The sequence below is a fragment of the Balearica regulorum genome, chromosome 3 (assembly GCF_011004875.1).
Source record: "Balearica regulorum gibbericeps isolate bBalReg1 chromosome 3, bBalReg1.pri, whole genome shotgun sequence".
Classification (NCBI taxonomy): Eukaryota; Metazoa; Chordata; class Aves; order Gruiformes; family Gruidae; genus Balearica; species Balearica regulorum.
In genome coordinates, this window is record NC_046186.1 from 32635969 (window position 1) to 32660051 (window position 24083).

Sequence of the window (24083 nt, forward strand, 5' to 3'; positions counted from 1 at the left end):
GGTAGGGAGAGAAAACATTCTTTACATTGTTACTGGACTTGGGATGTACAAGTATGATTATGTAAAATTTGTGTCTGGGTAGCTGCTTGTCCTTTCTTGCAGAGTATTCTATGTTCAGTGCGTGGGAGGGTCACGCTGTGTGAGACTAATAAGGAGAGAGCTGCATCCCCCTCTACCACTCTTTGGAGACTGGCTCCAGTAACTCCTCGGCGCTACAGCAGCTCTGGGCAGCACACTAAAATAAAAATTTAAAGGTAAGCAACTTATTATTTGAAGTCAAATTGTTTAAACATCTCACATGTACACACTACAATATTCCTGTTTTGTTTTGTGGGTTTTTTTCAAAATTGCCAGCTAAGTTTATTACTGATGTTGCCAATATTAACTGTGTCCTATATAAACATAATGTACACAGTAAGCTTCTAATGTATTGTAATCAGGCTGCGCTATAGGATTCTGCTCACGATTGTGTAAATAAATTGCATATGTTCGCGGGTGACTATAGGTATATGCTAATGAAACCAGTCCTAGGAAATTTGCAGTAATTTCCAAAACCGATTAAACTGTTGCAAGTTGCCACAACGCTGAGCATGCTTATTAATTGTATGCATAGATTTACATCTAAAAAAATCTATCTGTTGGTGTGTATCATTCTAACTAGCACACGTACCGAGCGGCCTCCATCCCGTTAGTTGAAACATACTGGCGAGCGGCGGCACGGGTGGGAAGCGCAGCAAACGCTCTCCGCGACGGGGGATCCCGCGCGGTTCAGCAGCTCTTGGGCGAATCCCGGGGATGCCGAGCCGGAGGCGCCGGCACTGCCGTGTCTGTCCCGGAGCCCGGCCCGCAGCGGACGAGCAGCGCCTGCTCCCTGCGGCCCCTCTCACCTGTTCGCTCCGTGCAGGTGCCGCCCGGGGCCGGCGGCGCTGCCCCGCTGCCGGCCCGGCCCCTCCGCAGCGGCCCGGCGGCAGAGGGCTCCCTCCCTCGCTCGCGGTGGGTGCTCGGCCCCGCTCGCAGGCGCCGCCGGCCCGAGCGGGCTCCCGGCCCCGCTGCGCCCCGGGGCTGCGGAGGAAGCGTCGGCGGGCGCCTGCCCCCTCGCTCGACTCGCCGGGGGCCAGCCGGCACCCCGGCGCCGCAGGCAGGTTCCGGAGAGACGGGGCGGGGGGCGGCGGGTAGGAGCCCGGGAGCGGGGGTCCGGGGCCGAGCCGCGGGGAGAGCGGGGGCTCGGGCAGAGCGGGGCGGGGGCGCTGCCCGGGCCGGCGCCTCGCTGCTCCCCGCCCAGCCCCGCCGACCGAGCTACCCGCTTGCCTACCCGCCCGGTGTCCTACACCCTCCCTCCAGCAAACCCAACTCAATGCAAGAGAAATTAAACTCCCAGTACTGCCGTGGTACAGCCCGAGCTGCTGGGGGCTCGGGTCGCTCCCGCCCCACAGGCTCCGGTCGTGCGAGGGAGCGGAGCCTCCCGAAGCAGCCGGCGGGAGAGGACCCCAGCCCGGAGGTGCGGTGGCAGCGAGGGGGCGGCGGTATTGGTAATTCCATTGGCAAGAGCCCTTCAGAAAATGAGACCTCTGGCGCGGCGGCTCTAGTGAATTACTGATGCCTGCTTGTAAAGCAGGTGCAGGAAATTAAATGATAATGTTATTTGAACATGAATTCACTTCGCTGCTGTTGGGGAGGCTGGAAATGGTAATGGGGGTGTAGTTGCTGTCAGTATGGGTGACTGACAGAATAGCTCTGATAATGAATAAGGTGCGTTGCAAAAATAAAAATTGTATCTTAGGTATTTGATTTGCTTTTCTTACAGAAAATGTGATAAGAAAAATATTTGTAATTTTCTGTGTTTCATTAAATCCACGTGTATACGTTGCGGTTGGCTTAGAAGAAAAGCTGATACTGTCTTTAGAGGACAGAAGCTATGTTGTTGAAGTCAGACTGTATTTTTGTGAGATTTAAACTATAAACTCAAAACAGGCTGCTCTAGGCACTTGCATATTTTGTAAGGCAGAGAAGTACTGTGTTTTGGTTTCCTTTGCACCTAAACTGAAACAACTGCATGTTGTCCTTGTTCGATTTGAGGACTACTTCAGCAGTCCCTGGCAGTGTTGTGACACCAAGCAGTTTAGCTAATATATTTAAGATTGAAAACCTGGGAGAAAAATAAAAGAAAATTAGTCATTATTAATGAAATGAAAATTTAGTGCCTTTACTAGACTATCTCTGAGTTAATATTTCTAAGGTGTTACTTCTGAGTTCAATAAAGAACTAAAGGAGTATATTTGTCATTTATTTCTAAATTTACATAAGTCTCTATCTCCTTACAACAGATAAATTATACACTTGGCGTGTGACTGGCGACTTCCTCTTTTCTTTACAGTTAAGAAATTCTCGTTCGTAGTTTTCTGATGGGGTGAGGGGGAAAAGAATAAGAAGAGATTGTTCTGAATATAATTATTTTCTGTTTCAGATTTGTAGCTGATTGTTCACATGTGTCCAGGTGGAGATGAAGTACATTGGATCCTGCATGGTTTGGCTTTGTACGGCAGTCTTCCTCCTCCTTCCTGTTTCTGCTTCTGTGGCTGTCAGTGACCAGACAGGTACTTCCATTTTTCTTGCCCATCACAGACCAAAGGCATAAATGTCAATACTGAACAAATTTGAACAAATAATGACAGTATGTGGAAAAAAAGCTATACAAACAGATAAAATGATACAAGATTTTTTTTTTTAACCTCTTTTTTTTTAAAAAGTCTAAGTTTGAAGCAGTTCCAAAACAGCTTTTCTGTTTCCTGTGCTTAGAAGATTCATGTTTGGAAGCAGTTGTAGTTCCTAGGGGTTTTGTTTTGTACTTTTTTGACTTACTGTACAAAACAAGATTCTAAATCAGAACTTGCAAAACTTTTGTGAACAAAATCATGTGGCTTTATCAGAGCAGATCAGTGATCACATTGACCTAAACAACCTAATTCTCCTGTTAACCTCACCTAAACTTAATCCCCAGATCAGGTCATACGTTTCACAGATGTAGACTTAGGCAAAACTTGTGCCTAGAGAAGACAGCAAAGGCATACAGTGATATTGTTTAACGTAAAAGCTGTTATCAGTCTTCTGCATTTTTTTCTCATACTTCTCTGTTTTCTTCTCTTTCTTACTGTCCACATGTTAGCTAGCTCTCTCACTTAAACTCTTCATTGACTCTCCAGAGTGTGGTAAATTCTGGCTTAAAGGCACATCACGTGTGCTTGTAGAATAAGGAATTGTCAGTTTTCTAGAATTGCCCAACCTCAACACGTACCTCAGCTTTCTAGGATTTTCTTATAATTATTAGCAAGAACAACATGCTTGTGGCTATTTAAAGGGAAATAAAAAGAGATTCTTTTTCATTAATTTCTTTAGAAAATGAAACTTAGTAATGCTGTTTTTCTAGAAACCTGATGAAAAATAATAGAAGCTATGCATATAGAACAACTTCGACTCTTCATAATACATTTGAAACTCAGGCCCAAGAAACTTAAAGTCAATGACTAGCATAATAATCCTTCTACGATTCCTAGAAGCAATAAACAGTAATATTTACTAAATAATAAGTATAATGCATGAGCTCTAAGGTAAGAATAATGAGTTGTGAAGAGTCTGAATTTAAGTCGAAGACTTTTTTGCCTTATATTTTTAGGGCAGCAAGGCTAAGTGCTCCACTGATGAATTGTGAGAGAGTAAGCCTACATCATAGCTTTGCAATCATTCTCTTTAGCTGTCTGAACGAAGCAGAATAGGTTGTCTTCTCTGTTGTTGCCAGGTGGTAGATTGCGGAAGGGAAGTTGTTTTAAAAGGGTGTGAGTGCACAATGTTGCCTAATAATACAAATGAATAAATGTAAACTTGAAAAATATTAAAACAAATTTCCAGGAAGAATTGTCTCTTTTTTGTTTCCCCTGATGAAAAGATGCCTTAGTAAAAGGTAGACCACTCAGAGAAGATGGGACAGATACGCTGTCTATTAGCAGTTCAGTGTATCTTAACTGTACATTATGTTCTCTTAGAAGTTTGTGGCTGGAACACTGACAGGGATGTTGCAGTTTTCCTTAACCTGATTGTTACAAATGGATCAAATATGGGTCAAATTGAACCGCTGGGAAAACGAGGAGAGATTGAACCTCTCCTGAGAATAACTGACGGTGTGTAATTGAGAAAGCCTTCTGCGGTTTGAGGTGATGCAGGCAGATGGTGAGGAATAACAAGTAGATAGCTGCCAGCTTGAGCAACTCTGCCAACAGCAGGGAATAGTCTCAGAGTGAAGCCTTAAGTTGACAACAGGAAAGAGACTCTTCTAGAGACTGAAGGGATGGTTGCCATCCAAAAAGGAAATACAAGGTATAGACCAGAAAGCAGGAGCTGAGAAAGAACGGACCCTGCGACAATGAGCACTAATAACTTTTTCTTGGGCCTTTGTTCTCTCCTGTGTACCAGTTCTGTTTGGATCAACATCTGTCCTTCAGGATCTACCTAGGCAATCCTTTTGGTTTTCCTCCTTCTACAACGTATGCATAGCATTTATTTCTTGCTGTGCTAATACGAAAACTTTTCGAGCAAAGCTCATTTAGATAAGATCTTGGATCATTGCATTTACATCCTGAACTTTCTCATCTGATCTACGTGAGTCTAAAATAATGTCCTTCAAATGCAGGGAAAAGTGTAAATTAAAGTTAATTTGAAGGGGGAGTGGGGGAAGAAGTGTGTTAGGGGAAGGAAATCTCTTGTGCAAGAGAAAGGATTAACTTCTGTGCATATGTAGGGGAGGGCTTTCTGAGCTGGCATTCTGAATATACTTTGGGACTTACTCATTGGGTCAATTTGGTAATAAATACTAGTATTGGAAAAAAAATCAGAGAGTAACAAAGTATGCTGGATCTTCTTGGAGCAGTCCTCCTTAGGCTCTGACCGTGTGCCAGGAACCATTAGATTCACATCAAGGATTTCTTTCCCTTTTCACTTGTCCATAAGTTTTGATGTCCTAATCATTTATCAGAAGGAAGCACTCACTTCTAATTACAGAACACAGCAAATCTGAGGGAGAGGGTTCAGGAGTTCTCCACAATTATGTTTTTGATCTGACTTCAAGAATATTTTCTTCATGTTGTCAACTTACATTTTTTCTTTTATTGTTGGGAACGTTTGGACATGAGGTCTTTCTGTAGCGACACATGAAGTTCTAATTTGATCATTCCCAATTGCTTCATATTAGGAATATTAATACTTTGTCTCATTCCCAGATCATTGCTGCTTTTTCAACTTTGAAAAACAGTAATTGTAAAAGAAAGTCACTTGCTAACCCATGAAAAATGTAGTATAAACAAAGTCCTGGGACTGCCAGGCATGGTGAATTTCCATTGCCTTTTGATGTGGAATGTGTTGTGAAAAGTATTGGCTCTAGATCATAATTTTAAATAGGCACTTTAACCCAAATATCGTGAGTGGTTTCAAGTATGCAAATCACTTCAGCTTTTTGGTTTTCATGTTTCAATATGGCTAGGTACTTTTCAAAATCAAGATAATGGCTCTACAGTAACTCTCATATACAAGGTATTCATAGTCTTAATATTTAATTCTGAATATTTAAGGTTGGATCCACAAAGTACTGTTAGCATTGCAGTGTTTAAGCAACCCTGCCACCCTTGGATTCCTTAACTTGTTAAATACTGTCTTCTTGGGCAGTGAATAAAGACCTTTAGGTATCTATAGGAGTGTGGTTCATCAAAGTCTGCACACTGTGGAAAGCCACTTCAGCTAGTGAGTAAGTAGTATGTAAGAGAAACCCCAGACCACAAATGGGAACATTCTCAGTTACACACATTCTCCCAGTGTGAAGCCTGTAAACTCGATCAGCCCATTTATTTTACAGAAGGGTAGAGAAAGAAAAAAAGCATCAACTCCTACAGCCAAGATATTCACCTGGGATATGAAGTCCTGTTTTTCACTGCCTACTTTCCTCATGGGAGAATCCAGTTCTCCATGGTCTAACATGAACGTCCTAATACTTGAACTCCATTGTTATGGATTTTTTAATCCCACCTGCCAAAGCTGTTATTTACATGACCGTCTAAATAGTCACCAGCCTTGGAGTTTACTTCTTTCCTATATCAACGAAATTGTAGATTCAGCCTCCTTCATTCCTCTTCCCACCCTTGTCTTAATTAACATGTATATTGTAATGTAGTATGATGTGGCTTACAGAGTGAAAAAAGAAAACAAAAAAAATCACAGCTGATTTCCTGGTACCTCTATACGTGAGGCTACAGGTATGTAGGAAATCGGAATTCTTGACCCTATTGGAAAGCAAGCCAGCTGGGTCTGTTTATCTTCAGTACGAACACCTTTGAGGTGGACTCGTTGGATGTCATTGCGGACACTTACAGCTATGTTGCACACTGAAGAGGTTCCCTATGCCTCTACATTTATGAAGCCTAATCCAGTAAGAGTGTGAGACAAATCCTAGCTAATATATCTTGAAGCTTGAGTTCGACATAGGATGTGGGCATATGTTAGGAGGGGCTTTGCTGTTTGGCCACATTCATTTGGCCAGTCATGCTTACTGATGGAAACTTCGGTGCCCTTGCAATGTGCACGTTGATGGCGTCAGATGTCAGCTCAAAACTTTGCCTGAACATAAAGTTTAATTGTAAAGTAGCAGATAGGTACTTGTAAAGTGAATCTAACCATTACAGGTTACACTTGATCTGGAGAAACCAAGGGTGCTTATTGGAAGCTACAGTTCCCAGTCAGGAAGTGCACACAAGAGATGTCTGTAAGGGTGAGACTGAAGCATGCACCAGTCTCCTCTGTCCTCGTTTGCACGGAAGGGAAAACTGGGCATGGGGCCTAGATGGAAGCTGCAGTGTGCTTCAACAGGTGCCCTGATCATTCCAGGAATTCAGAACATGCCATTGCATGTTGCAGCAGATAAGTCTAGATGCAATGCCTTTACTTTTTTTTTTTCCCCCCATAATGCTATTAGAAAACAAAACAAAAATTCTTACTAACATCTTATTGGAGAGACAGCAGAGCAGTGATCTGTGATATACCTACTTGATCTGATAAATAAATAGGCTGATTTTGTAATAATAAGCTCCTACTTACAGCTCACTGATTTCTAAAGATTAAAGTCTGTAATTTGTCCTATGGATAGATGATCTCGTTCGTTTATATGTATGTTAACTTCAGCTTTGACATCCTGAGTTTAATATGAATTGTTGACTTCAAACCAGACAGAAACCCAGTTTTATCACATGCAGAGCAATCTAGTGTATAAATGTAAGCTCGTCCTTTCTACGGTGTCATTATAGTAATGTATTCTAACAGGGCAGGTAGGTGCATGGTTTCCATGCCTGGATTAGCAGTAAGGGTTTGTCTTGTTCTTTTTCTTTCCTGAATGTCTTCATGTAGATCTAATTCAGCTACCCACAGGCTGAATGGGTAAACTGTCTGTTTTGTCTCAGGCCAAAGGAAATCCAAAGATCTGCCAGCAGTAATAAAAATCTTAGTAGATGCTAACTTTGACTGTACAAACTGTAACTGTAGAAAGAATTTTCATCAATCTATGGCAATGAAAGTTGTCAGTCTTGGTATGGAAAGATTTCGATTTTAATATTTTAGAGTTTTGCCTTAGCTTTCTGGAAGAAAGAATAACATTGGGCTAAAGGAGTGCATCAGCAGCGTGAGATAGAAGATGATTCATAATAACCCTTTCAGTTCTTCTGTGGATATGGAACACAACTAAACAAATAACACTTACATGGGCCTGTCTATGCTGTGACTGTTATGCCACTGATAAAAATAGGTCCACGGTCCAGTCTGTGGCATGTAAGGAATCGTTGCTATCATCTGGATAACACAGAAATTAAGGTTTGAGTCTTTATTTGGACTTGGAAGAAAGTGGCTGGGGGAGTAAGCTGAGACTCCCTAGTCTTGTGCCATTCAGCCCGCATGTAAGTTAATGTTGAAAAAAAAAGAAAAAAAAGCACAGTTGTATCCCAGGTTCTCTAGGGCTTACTGCAGCAGCTCAAGGTAAAATCAGCAGTAAGTCATATCTGGCTGCTCTTATTATAAGTACTGTAAGGGAATCAGCCCCATAATCTTTATATGTATATTAAAAAAGCCCTTCATTTAAAAACACCTAGACTTAAGAAAAATGTTTGTCAGCGTATGTGTGATGTGCTATTGCGGTTTCAGCTGTAACAGGCTTCCTTTATGCCAACATATTTCTTGCAGCTATACCTGTGTAAATCGACCATAACCACATTCATTGTTCTAAAGTGGCTATAGATAAAAGTCCATAGTTTAATAATCTCTATAAGAGATTGAAGGCTGAGGCTTGTAGATTAAAGGGTATCTAAGGTGACCCTGTTTCTGTCCCGTAGTGTTTGTGTGTGTATCAAATAGTGTATTGAAATTGCTGTGTTAGTGTGTAATTCCAGTGAATGCTTTTCACACTATATAAAACTCCCTGCAAAACAAAAATGATGAAAGATTTCATTTCTATTTCAGAGATTTCAACATGAATATTCTTAACAGTTCTGTGTCTTTTTCTGGGGAAAGGGAATCGACAGTGGGAATTGCTGTTGTTTTCAATGCATATGTTTCATCTTATTTGTTGTGAAACTTTATAGCTATCTATAGGTAAATGCATGTATAAACACATTCATATATATATGAAGAAAAAAAATACATTCTCTTAGTGACTTAGAAATAAATCAAATTACAATTGATGTTACTTGTAACTGTAGATTGCAATTTCATAGAATCATAGAATTGTTTGGGTTGGAAAAGACCTTTAAATCATCAAGTCCAACTGTTACCTTCAACTGCCAAGTCCACCGCTAAACCATGTCTCTAAGCACCACATTTACGCATCTTTTAAATACTTCCAGGGATGGTGACTCAACCACTTCCCTGGGCAGCCTGTTCCAGTGCTTGATAACCCTTTTGGTGAAGAAATTTTTCTGAATATCCAATCTAAATCTCCCCTGACACAACTTGAGGCCATTTCCTCTTGCCCTATTGCTAGTTACTTGGGAGAAGAGACCAACACCCATCTGGCTACAACCTCCATTCAGGTAGTGGTAGAGAGTGATAAGGTCTCCCCTCAGCCTACTTTTCTCCACGCTAAACAACCCCAGGTCCCTCAGCCGCTCCTCGTAAGACCTGTTCTCTAGACCCTTTACTAGCTTCATTGCCCTTCTCTGGACACGCTCCAGCACCTCAATGTCTTTCTTGTAGTGAGCGGCCCAAAACTGAACACAGTACTTGAGGTGCGGCCTCACCAGTGCTGAGTAAGGGGGGTGATCACTTGCCTAGCCTGCTGGCCACACTATTCCTGATACAAGCCAGGATGCTGTTGGCCTTCTTGGCCACCTGGGCACACTGCTGGCTCACATTCATCTGGCTGTTGACCAACACCCCCAGGTCCTTTTCCTTTGGGCAGCTTTCCAGCCACTCTTCCCCAAGCCTGCAGTGTTGCATGGGGTTGTTGTGACCCAAGTGCAGGACCCGGCACTGCACCTTGTTGAACCTCATACAGTTGGCCTCGGTCCATCAATCCAGCCTGTCCAGATCCCTCTGCAGAGCCTTCCTACCCTCGAGCAGATCAACACTCCTGCCCAGCATGGTGTTGTCTGCAAACTTACCAAGGGTGCACTCAATCCCTTCATCCAGATCATTGATAAAGATATTAAAGAGATCTGGCCCCAATACTGAGTGCTGGGGAACACCACTTGTGACTGGCTGCCAACTGGATTCAACTCCACTCACCACAACCCTTTGGACCCAGCCATCCACCCAGTTTTTTACCCAGCAAAGTATACGTCCATCCAAGCCACGAGCAGCCAGTTTCTCCAGAGAATGCTGTGGGAAATGGTGTCAAAGGCTTTACTAAAGTCCGGGTAGACAACATCCACAGCCTTTCCCCAACCACTAAGCAGGTCACCTTGTTGTAGAAGGAGATCAGGTTAGTCAAGCAGGACCTGCCTTTCATAAACCCGACTGGGCCTGATCACCTAGTTGCCCTGTAAATTTAGACATAAAGGACATGGAACTTGATGAATCTTACGAAAAAATGTCTTCCACCCAGGCTTTTGAAGACTTTTAAGACTTTTGAAGGATAATATGCTTTCTACATTTCTACTACAGAATGAATGACAAATGTCATGTGCTTTAAGATTACAAATATAGCTATTTTGAATGCCACCTTTCCCTTTTGATGCTCTTGGAAATCTTTAAATATAGATGACTTCCAGATTAATGGTAGTGCATTCCACCTTACTTTTTTTCATTGAACTGACAGTTCAGAAAGCCCCTTGACCTTTGCCGTTCAGCAGCTTCAGACATACCTTGGTCATCTTTTTAGTTGTCTCAGCTCAACATGGAGCTGTGCGCTTGATAAGTGCATGTGCCAAATCCTGCTTGCCAAAACCTCTTCGGTTCAACAGTTTTATTACGGTTTAGTGGGGCTATATGCAAAGTTTGTTACAGAAAGAGCCCTATTTCTGACCCAAGCACAAAAGTGACATTTCTCTGTATTTGCTTCTTAGAAGTGTGTGTATTCCTGTGTATATATTAAAAAAAAGAAAAAAGAGACACGAAAGGACTTTATGCAAGTAAAATATTGCATATTAATAATACAGTTTTATCTAAGTGTTCAGTTAGATTTAACCTTAGAATTTACCATGTTCCAGATTTTAGAATGTTCTGCTTGTTTACCTAAATACTTTGGTTCAGACTTAATCCCCTGTAAAGCTGCTTAATAGTCAACCTTTTTTTTTCAAAATATAAATATTGCTTACATTGTTTATTATATGATTATATCCTTATTAATCCACATTTTGAAATTCCTGTTCACTGAAGTAACAATAGATTATTGTCATGGTAATCAAGGATTTATGCTTTATTGTTTCATATTCATCAATGAGGGGAAAAGAGATTTTCTAATAATATAGCCAGAAAGACAAAAAATAAACTTAGAACAGATGTTGTTGCTTTTGAGTATTGTAGATTGAAAGAACTTGGTAAGCATTTAGTATTTTTTCTTCTGGTTATGTTGTTCATGTAAGCTTTAATCATAAACAGCTGAATTAAAATGTGATAAAATTTGTATCTGCTTATATTATTAGAAGTATAGTATGAAATCTGAAATATGATTGCTCTTATTTAGATTTTGTAATTTGGTTTATTGCTGGTTTTCATACCCTAAAGAAACAAAACCAAACATTCCTGTTAATATTACTATCACTGTCACGATGATAGCTTGTTCCAATTCATTTTTGTTTGATAGAATTTTATGATAGATACTAAACTATATTCTCTTGAAGGTGCCGTGTGTCCTTTAATGAAAACAGTTGTCCATCATCTCAAACAAATCAACAGGGACAGTCTTGGTGTTTCAGGTAAATGACTGCGTTAATATCTAAATTAATTAGCTAGTAGTGGATGTAATCATAGTCCGACTGAAGCTTGCTTGAAAACTGAAAGGACAGTACAGAATGCCACCCCCATGCTCCAAAAGCTGTTGTTGCTTTTAGGAAGGTGGGGTTAAAGTCAGAAAAAAGTAGGCTTGAAAAGTATTGGTTCAAGTTCTGCAGCCAAACTCATTTCCGTTGTTTTTCCCAAACATCCTTCATTCTTATCAGTTCAGATGATAAAAGGAAATAACGAATTCATTTCTCAGGTTGCAAAGTCATCTACTGAGTGAATGTTGCACTGATAGTTTCTCTGTCCATAAAACGAATATTGGAAGTTTCTATAAAATGAATATTGAAAGTTGCTCTGACATAAAGTACTGGTTTTCAAAGTAGTTTGCACACTAGAAAGTCACCAAGCATGCTGAAAGTATTTACCTCTGTTTTTTAAATTCCATTTAATAAACTAAATCTTTGTGTCATATTTCACAGGGTTTGATCTGGCAGAAAGCTTTTCTTTGAGGCAAACATCTTGTGGAGGGGAAAAAATCTGTTTTAAACTGGGAAGCGCACCTCTTGTCAGAGACACAAAGTAAGTAAGATACTACGTTCATCCGAAATCTTTAAAAGCCGGAGCTCACAGTATATGCTACTAACAAATGGAAACATGAGCAGTGTATCCAAAGGATGCCACAGAAAGACAAGTATGTCTGTTTTCAGACATTTTCATTGGTAGCAGCCTTTTCTTCAGGAAGCATTTTGATTCAGGTGTGTCTTTCCTTCTGGAATCTGGAAGTATCTAGGTAGAAAGTTAATTGCAAATATCTTTTTCCCAAATTGTAATTCTGCTCCTGCACACTCTACTGTTTATATATCAATATTTATAAAACAAAGGAAACAAAGAACTGTCATGGTATGACAAGAAGTCTTATATTAATCTTTCCTCAGTGAAATCAGCTGTCCTCTCTCTCATTACTGAAGGCAGGATTAAAATGAGAGTCATCATTTCCTTAAATGCTATATTTTCATGATTTATTTATTTTTCCAGTGGAACTGGCATCTTGCCATTGAGCAGCAACAGAACAGTGGGTACTCGGTGTAGAGGTGAAACTAGGCAGCATCCCATTCTGACACGGGGTGGGATGAAAGGCAGAGACTGCATGAAAAACGAAAAGGAAGGTGAAAAAGAGTAAGGCACAATGGGGTTGGATGGATTTAAGTTTGCACGGGGACAAGGAAATGGCAAGGAGCAGTTAGGAATGTAGTTTCAAGTTCCCAATGTTCAGTGAAGAGAGAGAGGATCATCTCAGAGCTTCTTGGTTGAGATGTGCTCTGAGTCATGGGTCTGTGGTTTCGGTACAGCGTGTTCCTGTGATGACGAGGGAAGCAACGGTATGCCTGTGGCTTCAGGTTGGGTTATTCTCTGTTGCAAGAGGTCTGGTTCCAGCTTGCCTAGGAAAAAATACACCCGGCCCTTGGACTTCCCCTTTGCTTCGATCCTGGGCAGAGCCAAGAGGGGCTGTGGGAGAGGGAGAAGAGAGGAATCGGAGGCATGCAGAAAAAAACCAAAGTGATCTTTGGGAGAGGAGAATAATTAAAGAAATAGGACCTAAATATTCTAGATTACTAGATAAATTCTAAGTTTTTCTGCAGTGTTAGATACTATACATGCTAAATTTTTATGCTTGCATAATTCTGCAATGTTAAAGTAATCGCTGCCTTTTTTAAATACCTTGAACATTTACTATTGAAGGAAAAACTACTGTATAAAATTACTTGACACAGAGAGCAGTCTATTTTTTATTAGAGCTTTCCCACTATTATCAAGATTGTCTTTAGAAGAGGAACAGGTAAAATTAGGTACCACCCATATGTGTCTTTGCTAAAAATATTTTGAAAGTTTGTCAGTAAGAAAAGGTTTTTTTAAAATACATTATTCATTTTACAGATTTTTTTTTTCCAAATGGATGGGAATTTGAGGGAAACGTGAGACTCTTCTAGAGTAGAAAAATCAAGGCAATAATAAAAAATGTAGGGCAATTTTCCTTTAGCAAGAAGCTAAGTAGTGCTTTGTGTGTAGTGAAATGCATATTGCAAACTGACTTATTTTATTCTGAAAATGTAAGAAAATCAATGGCAAAAATGAAGCGAGAGGAGCTAGAAATTGGAAAACAGTGAATTATTAAAATTCATATTACTTGGAGGGAAAATTCACAATTCAAAAGGATTGATTTCTAAGCATTTGGTGGTTTTGGAAGGGGTCTGACAGGCAGTGTTGAGATTGAAAAATATCAACCTTTTTTCTAGCTTTTATTAGTAGGCCTGAATACTAATGTCTGTGATTTATTTTCTTCTTTTAAAAATGGTTTATTAGTGAAGACAGTGAAAATGGGGAATTCACGGCATGGCTGATAGCTGTGTCTTAGCAAAGCCTGAACTCTTAGTGATTGCAAGGAAAATAGAAAAGATGGAATTTTTTTTATTTTTTTTTTTACTGTATGGAGTGGGAGAGAAATATTTTTCTACTCAGCTTTTTAGAGGGAGGATGACTCTTTGAGGCAAAAATGGCTAGTTTTTCTTAATTTTCAGCATAAGTTCAGCATTGGATAAAGAATTTCAGTAAAGGGTAATCCTGGAAGGCAGGTGGTTTGGCTTTAATGGTCTCTTGCTTCTCACATTCCTCTCTCCCTCCCCGTTTTCTTTTGTGTATCCCCATTAAGGAAAAACTAAAGTGAAAATTTTTCCAGTTTCCCTTAAAAATATGCATATCTAATGGATGAAAACTTTAGCTGGATGAAGTAACTGAGATGATTATTAATAAAATGCGTAATGTGCTAATGTATGTATAAAGTAAGGCTGAAAATTCGTATCATGTTTTTGATGTTAATAATGCACAAGATAAGCTTCTCTGTCAGCTTGCTGTGGAAGTAAATAGTACTTCTTACATACATCTCCCTGAACAACAAAAGGGTTAAGAGTATTTTCAATAACGTTCAAGCACTGCAGAATTTCCGAAAACCCTAGTTCTTCATGGTGACAGCCTTGCCGATGCTTTTTGAACGTTTCTTCAGAGCAATGCATGTCATAATTAAGAACAGAGTTTACTTTATTTTTTATTCAAGATGTTGAATATATACTAGCTTTCTGTTGTTGAGATAATACTTCAGACAAGATTTTAAAAAACAATTTGTTTACAGTATTTTCAAGAGTCTTGTGAACTTCTCAGTTGGTTTTTGAAAATAAGGGCAGAGGGCAGTCAGGAGCACAAAGTCAGATCTTGACATGGTAGGGTTACAATGAAGGATAGTCAGGAACTCAGATATCTGTCATCATAACCTTATAATTTACTTGATCTCAGTTATCCGTGTACGATATCTTGTGATATGTTATTTTTATTTAAATCTCCTTCTCTTACAATACGTCAGATTGTGTGGTTCCAGACCCCTTGCGTTATTAGATGCACAGAGGTTTTTAGGATCATTCTGCCTCAGAAAATATGTTAGTAGACGTGGTGTGCAGTGAGCAGCAGAACAGTGTTTGTTACCCATCCTGCAGGAAACTGAGAGTATCTGATTAAGCTGACTAGCAAGTATCAAGTAACTTGGCACATCTCCCCTTGCATTTCATTCATTCAGTCGTAGTGTGGGTAATAGAAAGCTATGCTGTGCCATTTTTCTTGTGTGATGCCATTTTGGGATTTTTCAATGGACATGGCGTAGTGTTGCACCTATTTATATGTTGTAAATAATTTACAATGCAGTGTCAGCTTGGGAAATTGATTATGTCTATTTATGTTGGATTTTAGTTATCTGTCTCATCTTTATCTTTTTCTGTGAGGGAGTTTTTGTATGTATTCAGTCTTGTGATTGGAGATAGATAGCTTTTCTTATGCTGCATGTAAATTACTATTAAATATTAATTTAATTCTAATAATATTTTCAGGGTTAAAGAGTGATTTTTAAATTAAAATACTGAGTTACTTATTGCAGTTTTTACATGGACATTAATAGAAGTTATTCCTGAGTAAAGTAGTATAACGGAGCCTTTGAATCCTAAAGAAATTCACAGTAAAATACTGTTATGCAGACAATCTAATTATATAGTCATAATAATAGTAATCATAATATTTCAATTTTATTTCAATAAATACATTATGGAGTCATATTTTGTTCTCTAGAGTTTAACAGGTACTGCCTGTGCAGCGTATTCCCGTTTGGCGTAGAGCTGGCTGACAAAACCAGCACAGGGCTCTGTGCTGAAAGCAGCTCCTTTGGGTCTGCCACCAGTGTTCAGTGCTTCTGGACACGAGGCCTTTGGTTTTTAGTTGCCTTAGAGTAAATAGCACTGTGCTGAAATAATGTCACTGTCCTTCTCAAAAGATGCATCATCAGATGTCAGTTACTCCTCATTCTCACTTTTCTGGGTTGCTGGTTGACCATTTTTTTTCCTCCTCTGAAAGCACCAATAAAGGAAATAGTTGATTTCAGATGAGTTTCAGAATGTTTTTGAAATGGATGTTTATGATGAGCAAATCCTAATGGCATAGTCATGGCTTTCTTATTTTGTAGTTTGTTTGGCTTGACGAACCATACTAATTTACTGAGGAGATCATCATAGCTGGCTGTTAAATGATCTCTGAGTTAAAGCAGTTGGGATTACTCTCACGACTTTTTAGGAATTCTTTTCCTTTTGGTGTAAGATACTGCAAAAGAGCTTGGATTTTGACTCTATTTGGACTACTGAGCTCCATCAGCAATGCTGTCACTCGCTGCAGTCAGAAGAGCTGTGGCTGTGGCTTGGGCCATATTTCAGAGAAAGTGTTTCACCTCCGTGTGGTGTCTAGTTACTGGATGCAGAAATACTGTTCCCACTTCTGTCAGTATATTCCAGGCTGGAGAATTCTTTCTGCTAAGAACAAAAATCTGTGATGAAAGAATATTTATGTGGGATTTTTTGTTTAGTTTTAATGCTAACCTTTTTAATCGCAAAAAAAAAAAAAAAAAAAAAAAAAAAATGCATAGGGCATTGCATTTCCTGGAGCACAGCTGGCATCCAGCGAGGCAGTTTGTGCTCGCCATTAGAAGCTTTTTCACTTTTCACTTTGCTCCCCAAAGGCACCTATCTCTGGGTGGCTTTGCAACCATTTACTTTGTGTTCTCTGGTTGTGCCTGCTGAGACTTCTATAAATACCGAGTTCCTTGCTTATGACCTCAGCTGTCAGTGAATGTCCACGTGGGCATGATTTTTGATTCGTTTTGCACATGGCGTGTGTTTTGGGCAGCGGAGCCAGGTTCAGCAGTCATCTTGAAAAATATTCGTAGGATAATATGTTAAGTAGTAGTATACCTATTTCTTAAATACAGTGTAGAATGGATAGATGTGAAAACCACGAGTTTCCAAAAGATTTCATCAAAAACTTTTAAAGCATCTACCGAAAATGGCAATGAGGTGGCACCCCTGTTTGGAGGCAGTAGTTGCAGTTACGCTAACCGGCTTTTATCGGTGCTTACACAAAGTCCTGCTAGCTTTTGGTCTATTAAAATATTAGATAGTTGTTTAAGAAACCACCTCTCTTTTCCTATATCGCATATTTATTTGAGGTCATTTGAGCTGTTGGAGCCAACAATGCTAAGACTGAAATGTCTGGTATTTTGGTTGCAGGGTATTTTCAAGAAAAGGGCCTTGTCTCTGGAATTTGCTTCCTGAGTGTGAGAGCTTGAATTTAGTGCAAATCCTGATGCTTTCTGCAGGTCTTTCGAAGTAGTGGATCAGAAGTTGCAGTGATACAATCTTTCTTTTTCCAGTTCTGGTTGAAGGTACTGAAATTATGTACTTCTGTGTTTATTGCCAGAAATTTGAACACTTACTGCATTTTATAAATAAAAAATAACGCTAATACAGGGATTACTGTTGAAAGAAGAAATTGGACCCGTATCTACCATGTAAATACCAATTATTTAATTTCATAACTAAGGAGAAAACTGGGGCCTCTTACCATGAAAAATGATAGGACAATGCTTCTTTTAAAGAATGAAAACATGTGAATGTCTTTTTCTGCATATTTGGGCTTGTTTCTACCTGACAATTTACAAGAAATATGCCAAGATCTTTTAATAAAGTTTAAAATTCAGACATTAATTGGTTTTTTTTTTTTAATTGCTATATTGAGCTTGAATCGTCCCATAATTTAACATGCAAATTGCTGTGCAGAAAGAATTGGAAAAGCAAAAGTGAAGACAGATAGGTGGCAGAGGAGAAGAGTGTGTGTATGTGTGTGTGTGTATATATATATATAAAAATGTATAGTACTTACATCGAAAGCAGACTGTGAGGGAACAGAGAGCTGAAAAAGCATTTTAATTATGCCACTGACTGTAGCAAATCTGAATCCTTTGATCTCTGGTGTGTTCCCCAGACAGCAGAGCACTTAACGTGGCAGCGTCGTACCAGTTGAATTGGTGAGACGACATTGGATGAAGCAGGCTGTTTCTTTCCCTTTTTTCCCCAGCCACGTTGTTCTTGCCGTCACGCACTTGCAGACGAAGGGAAGGAGCTTCTGGGAGATGTGTACTTTAAGGGCACTGGTCCACAGCGAGAGCGTGCAGGAGGCCAGCGGTGTTTGTGTGGATCCCCCGCGTGCCTCTCGGTTCAGGATGAAACTTAAGGCAGGCAGTAAGCAAATCGCAGAAGCACTGGGTGATCAAATAGAAAAGGCAGTTTACTTCCCGTACTCAAAAAGCTTTCCTTAATTTGAAAAACATGTATTTCGGTTCAGATTAGTGTTATTTGTTTCCTGCTGCCTTTGTTTTAAAGGAGAACTCTGTCCAGCCAAGACTGCTATTTAGAAGAAAATAAAACTAGGAGGTGCCCTTCACAGCTCTCCTCTCCAGCTCTCAGCCCCGTGTCTCACTTCCTCTGCATCAGCATCAGCCTCTCTGGTCAGCAAGGCCGCCGGCTGATCCCCGTGGCTGCGTGCTCTCCGGCAATCACAGCGGGGAAGGAGCAAGAACGTGCTGCTGGGGCGGGGGGCAGCCTGCAGTTAGCTTAAGCAAACCCTGACATTGCAACTTCAGTTTAGGGGTTTAACCTGCCCTGTGGACAACAATTCCGTTGGTCTGATTAAAACAATGGCATCTGCAGTATCTAAGTAATTTCACTTTTCGCTATATAGACCTATATAAAATTCCTTTTTATTGTCATCTGATGTGGATGCCACAACTATTTTTCAGTTTTCTTATTGGATAAGATAGCAAAACTTAAAACCTATACTGTCATAGATACCGCAATGGCTAGACAAAGTTACTGTGTTACTAGATTTCTAGATTCAGCACAAGCAATTTACCTGGACGCTTCCCTATGGCCCTTGTCCAAAGCATTGGACGCAGATCCTGCCGTAGGTTGTTCAATTGGCCGGTATGTTAGCTGAAGGGAGCCTGACGTGATGCTGAACTGTGGGGAACTTCCACAAGTGTTTACACGTCTCTTACTCCCTGCCAAACACGCTGACTTTTTTTTGTAATGTTGTCTTGGTTTTTCTTGGCTATCTTTTTTGAAGAAAAATGTCGCCTAAAAGTGAATACAAGATAATACTGTGAATCAATAAGGAAGATGCAGATCTGAGTCTGTAACAAGACTTGTGTTTGGTAAGAACACTAGTCAGAATAGTTTTAGAACAAAAATACAGTTGCAAAATTAATACAGTTGAAGTTTCTTAGAAATCCAGAGTAAATATGGGTATATACAGCAATGCTATATGCAGCCACACAGAATTCAATGTGAAATGTCCTGGATATAATACGTGCAGCTGAGGATAGACTGTAGTCCCATATGTTGTAGTATAAAATTAGAGATTGAAAGATCATTTATCAGTTTTGCTGATTGGGCTGAGAGGATACAAGTGTTTTTATAAAATGCATATAATTTCTCCAGCTGATGCAGTGGTGCCATATGCTTCAGAAGTCATTTATCAGCAGACTGGGAAAAAAACCAACCCTGTAATAAATCAGATATTATTTTTTCTAGCTTTTGTGATTTAACACTTTGTGAAATGTAGTTTGTATTAGCTATGTTGTCAGGCATTCCTCCTCTTAACTAAAGTTGTACCTACAAGAAGATGTTTGTGCTGATACATCTGTGTCTACTGTAGGGCTTTGTTGTTTAAAAATGTCATAGAAATATCGTTCCCTCCCCCATCTTGCCTCTGAGTTTTTAGTTTTTCTATCTAAAAATAGTTCATGGGCTCTCTCACAGTGAAGCTGCCTTGTGATTTTTTTTCATTACACTGATTTTCATTTATTTTCAGTTGTTTGTGAAATATTTTTGGCCTCTAGCATTTCTCTGTGGTTAGCTCTTTACAGTTTTTATCATTGTGCCATGAAACATTTTTTATTTATGGATATAAATTGCCAGATTTTTAAAAATACGTCCTTAATTTTGTATGAACAGTATGGTCCATGCCCTGGATTTTTCACTTGGAGGCCTGGCTATCAAGTTGATTTCAGTCACAAGCATACAGTTTGCTAATTGCAGCCTTGTCTCTAGTGACTATTTGTCATGTCACAAACTGATTTCAAAACTTGGAATGATTTAATAAACTTCAGCATGAAGAACAGTCTGTAATCTATGAAAACTAAGTCTTGATGTACAGATATCAGTGTATTAGCAGAACCATGTGCAAGAGATCATGTTATTTTTGGATATAGTCAATGATGTGATTAGTTGCAGAATCTCAGAATTCTATAAAAAATGAATTCCTAAAAATACTCTGGGATTGAGCATGACAATACAAGCCTTAAATAACTTGTTGATAGTTCCTAATATGGCATTAGGCTTTTAATTGTCATATGAAAATGCATGTATCTTTTCTTTTAGGGATTAGGCTGCTGCTTATTGCTACAGCCATAACAGCAATGTTAATATTGAAGTCCTTGATAAACTTCAATTTATCTCTGTTACTCAGTTTTCTCTATGAACTCTGCTGAGAGTTGAGTATGAAATGTGTATGTTCATAATCTATAGTGAACATTGATTACTCAAATACTGTTCAATATGTATCTCATAAAATAGCAATGGCTATTTTGCAGCTAAGGAGCATGAGGTTTGCTTCGGACCACTCCTGAGAAGTAACCACACAGATAGCATCCTTAAGGTGCTGTGACTCCACATACCTTACTTTTTATCTTACTCAATCTGTCTCTAAGTGAGCAGTTCAGAATGCTAGATGACTGCCAATTTAAATTAATCTATGAAACTAAGCAAAAAGAGAGAATAGCGTTCACCAGAAGCACATACAATAACAGGAACTGTTTGCCAAGACTGGAGGGGAAGAAGTGCACTTCCAGGTCTGATTCTCACAGTCGGGACCCTCCATCCTGGATGTGCTTACTTTGAAGTACAGCACATGCAGCTGCAGCATTAAATTATTGCTGTTGCTCAGGATTCACCTCTAGCAGCTGCCTTGTACAAGATTAGTAGATAATGCTCACTCATTTTATAGGTAAAGATGTTATTTGGAAACAAGGTGTTTTGGGAGGGGAGTCTTCTAGTGCAGTAGGTTTTGTTTATTGTTTGGTTAGCTTTTTTAGTACCTCCTGTGAAATTAAGTCACTGAGAATTGAGAATGTTTAACATAGGAAGTTTCATTCATATATGAACCGGGGACAATATGTGATAAAGACAGCAACTCATAAGAATAATCATATGGACAGAGACATTGGAAGAAAATGTACCGCAACAGACCAGACATAGAAGATAAGTTGTAGCAGTAGTTCAGCAATGAAACTGTATATGGTGACTTGAAAGTCTGAAAATGTTAGATGCAAGAAATGCCATCAGACGTCTCAAAAAAGGAGCACAGACTTGAAACAATTTCTTATTTTTTATACGTTACTTTCCACAGGATTTTCTTTAAATTTAGAAAGTGATAAATGATTGTATTACTGTTAGTATGCAGAGACAGATATGCTATGCTACCAGGAAATTACATAAGCTTGAGATTGGTTTGTTGTGAAAGTATTAGGAGCACTAAAAAAAACACTTTGTGATTCAAGATAGCTGATACGTTTTCATGGAAAGGAAAGTCATGACTCATTAACTGGTTGGAGTTCTTGAAAGATTGAAGGGGTATAACACAGCCTTGCTTCATTGCTGTCCTTAAGGACCAGTTAGCACTACTAGTATGAATCCATGTTATGCCTAAGATTACTTTTTTTTATAGCGTCCTAACTTTTGTTATCACAATTAAATGTCATCTGTTTAAACAGCTTATGTTGGATTTATTTTATTATGAAACACAAGTAAATGTGTGCTTCTGTCCAGCTGGCTCTAGGTGTCTGATCAAGGGGAGTTGGACCAGATGGCCTCCAGAGGTCCCTTCCAACCTCAACCATTTTGGGATTCTGTGATTCTGTTATTGACTATACTGTTAATGGATTTTCTTCCTTAAGAATATAGATTCCTATAACATTGGGTACTTAATTCCGCTGTCAACCAAGTAATTTATAGGGTAAGAGCGAATTCATCAAAATGCTGGTTTTGTCATAGGAGGGTGAAGGAACAAATTATTTCCTTTTTAAAACTTCTAGAATATTTCTTACATCTTACTGCATGCTTAAATGTTACAATTTTATACAGTGCAAAATATTGGTGATATTATAATATTTTCTTTACTGCCACAACTCTTCCACACTTCATCTACTAGCCTGAGGTTTGTAGTAGGTAATATGATGTTCCTAGAATTTTCATCACCAATAAAGATTTCAATCTCACCCTTACTATTGCAAAAGAAGATCACTGGCCATTTTAGTTGTTACATAGATGATTCAACCTCAAATTAAGCTATAGTTAATGGATAACCATGCATTGTTCTAATGCGAAGTTTTTGTATTGTGGAGCCTTTGCTGTTTTGAGAAAAGTTTGTAAATTCCCAGCATATCAAGCTGCCTTGTTTGGATATAAGGCACCTGGCTGGTTTCCCCAGCCTGAGAAGGACTCCTGGTAATATTCAGTTTTCTTTCAAGTTGGGTTTGGTGGGCTTTTTTGATGTGAAGGTTAGGAAAAAATCTCAATAAAACGTTCATTGACTTATTGAAAGCTACCACTGCTTGAAGGCTCCTTTTCACACCTCTATCTTAGGCCCAATGCAAGACCCCATCTCTCTTTACAAGCGTTTTTTGGTTTCTCTCCTAGCCCTTTAAAGGGAATACCTGGCCAGTTCCCAGCTGGGTCTGATAGTAACAGGGTTACTAAGTCACAGGTCCTTGGCCCATCCTGTTAAACATAGTTATGACTCAGCAGATAGCAATGCAATGCTGACATTTTTTTAGCTTGAAATATTTTAACCCCATTTAATCTGTAACTTACCAAAAAGCTCATTATTACAAAAAGTGAGAGATGCAAGCTAAGCTGTATGTATTCTTTTTTTTCACTTGACTTTAATTAGACAACTAATTTTTAAGTCCTGAGACTTCAGAAAAGTGATAATTTCCAGTTTCTGAAACTGCTATGAATTCTTTCTGTGATGCAAATGAATTTTTTGATCTTTTATTTTCCATATTCATTCACTTAGAATCCATCAATGTTAACAGTTTTTACACACTGTAAAAGAGCACATTATTTATCTAATTATCCTTCAAATTGTAAGCAGTACAGCAGGCTTAAATATTCATAGACTAGCCATGCTGTGTGTAGGGGGTGTTAAAGCAAAAGCATGTTCTCTCTCTGTAGCTTCACTCTTGCAGCTGACAGAGCTACTTATTTCAGGTCAGACCCTGGTATCTGGTATCATTAACCTTCTTTCCTACTCCAGTCTCTTCTGTTGGTAACTTAATATTCACCTCTTATACCTTCTTTTTTGGGGGAGATCAGCTGGAACCAAGATGGGTAGATATGTCCATCTGTAACAGTGTTGTAGGCTGTAGTACCTTCAGTGTTATCTGTGCCTTTTTTTTGTCAAGCACTCCTTTAGCACAGACTGCTTGTGACTTTAGCCTGGAATGAATTTATTTGTAGGCAGTCCTGCGTGCTGAAGAGGAGGAGGCTAGTTATCCAAGCAATTACTTGAGGAGATTAGGAAAAAAAAGCCCCTTAGTTTGGTTCAGCTGCACTCCATACAGCAGTCCTTCTAGCTCTGCCTTTCCTGCCAGCCGTGCTATTATGTTCACTGTGAGCACTCAGCGTTTTCGTAAGAGGGATGCTGGCTGCGAGATGGTGTGCCTTTTGCCATCAGCCAGGGCTGTCTAGGACCTGGCAGAACGAACCAGGGAAGGAAGGGGACAACCTGTTCCAAGTGTAATCAACAGTTAACTTTGCTAGCACTTGTTCCATTGATTCATTGTAAAAAGCTACCAGAAGTTTGGGGTGGGGGGGGAGACTGAACAGGAAGAAATTGAAGGTTCTAAGGAAACGACACATTTAGGTTGGGTAGTACGATGTCATGCAGAAAGACCAGCGTGAGAAGTAGGAGGGTGCAGGTCTCTCAGCGTGCAGTTCTGCTGGAGCTACCTAGCCCTCCTGTGTACCAAACCAAAAAGACGTTCTGTTTCTGGAATCAGCTAGCATCTCTGCATACCTGTACAAATGTCTGTACAGTGCTGGTAAATTGGCTGTGAAAACCTCCAAGCAGAGAGGGATGCTTAGCTT

At 39.6% G+C, this 24083-nt stretch overlaps 1 protein-coding gene across 7 annotated transcripts in view; it reads left to right on the top strand.

Moving 5' to 3' along the window:
• Window positions 1-99: 99 nt before the first annotated feature.
• COL19A1 (collagen type XIX alpha 1 chain) overlaps window positions 100-24083 on the top strand; it is a 205459-nt gene continuing 181475 nt past the window's right edge. For 3 of the 7 annotated variants that reach the window (XM_075747424.1, XM_075747428.1, XM_075747429.1), the window contains exons 1-4: window positions 103-254; window positions 2465-2594; window positions 11358-11432; window positions 11937-12036. In XM_075747424.1, the coding sequence (XP_075603539.1) occupies window positions 2501-2594; window positions 11358-11432; window positions 11937-12036 (269 nt within the window). In that variant the 5' untranslated portion in view covers window positions 103-254; window positions 2465-2500. The other 4 variants (XM_075747427.1, XM_075747423.1, XM_075747426.1 and 1 more) reach the window with 4 other exon arrangements.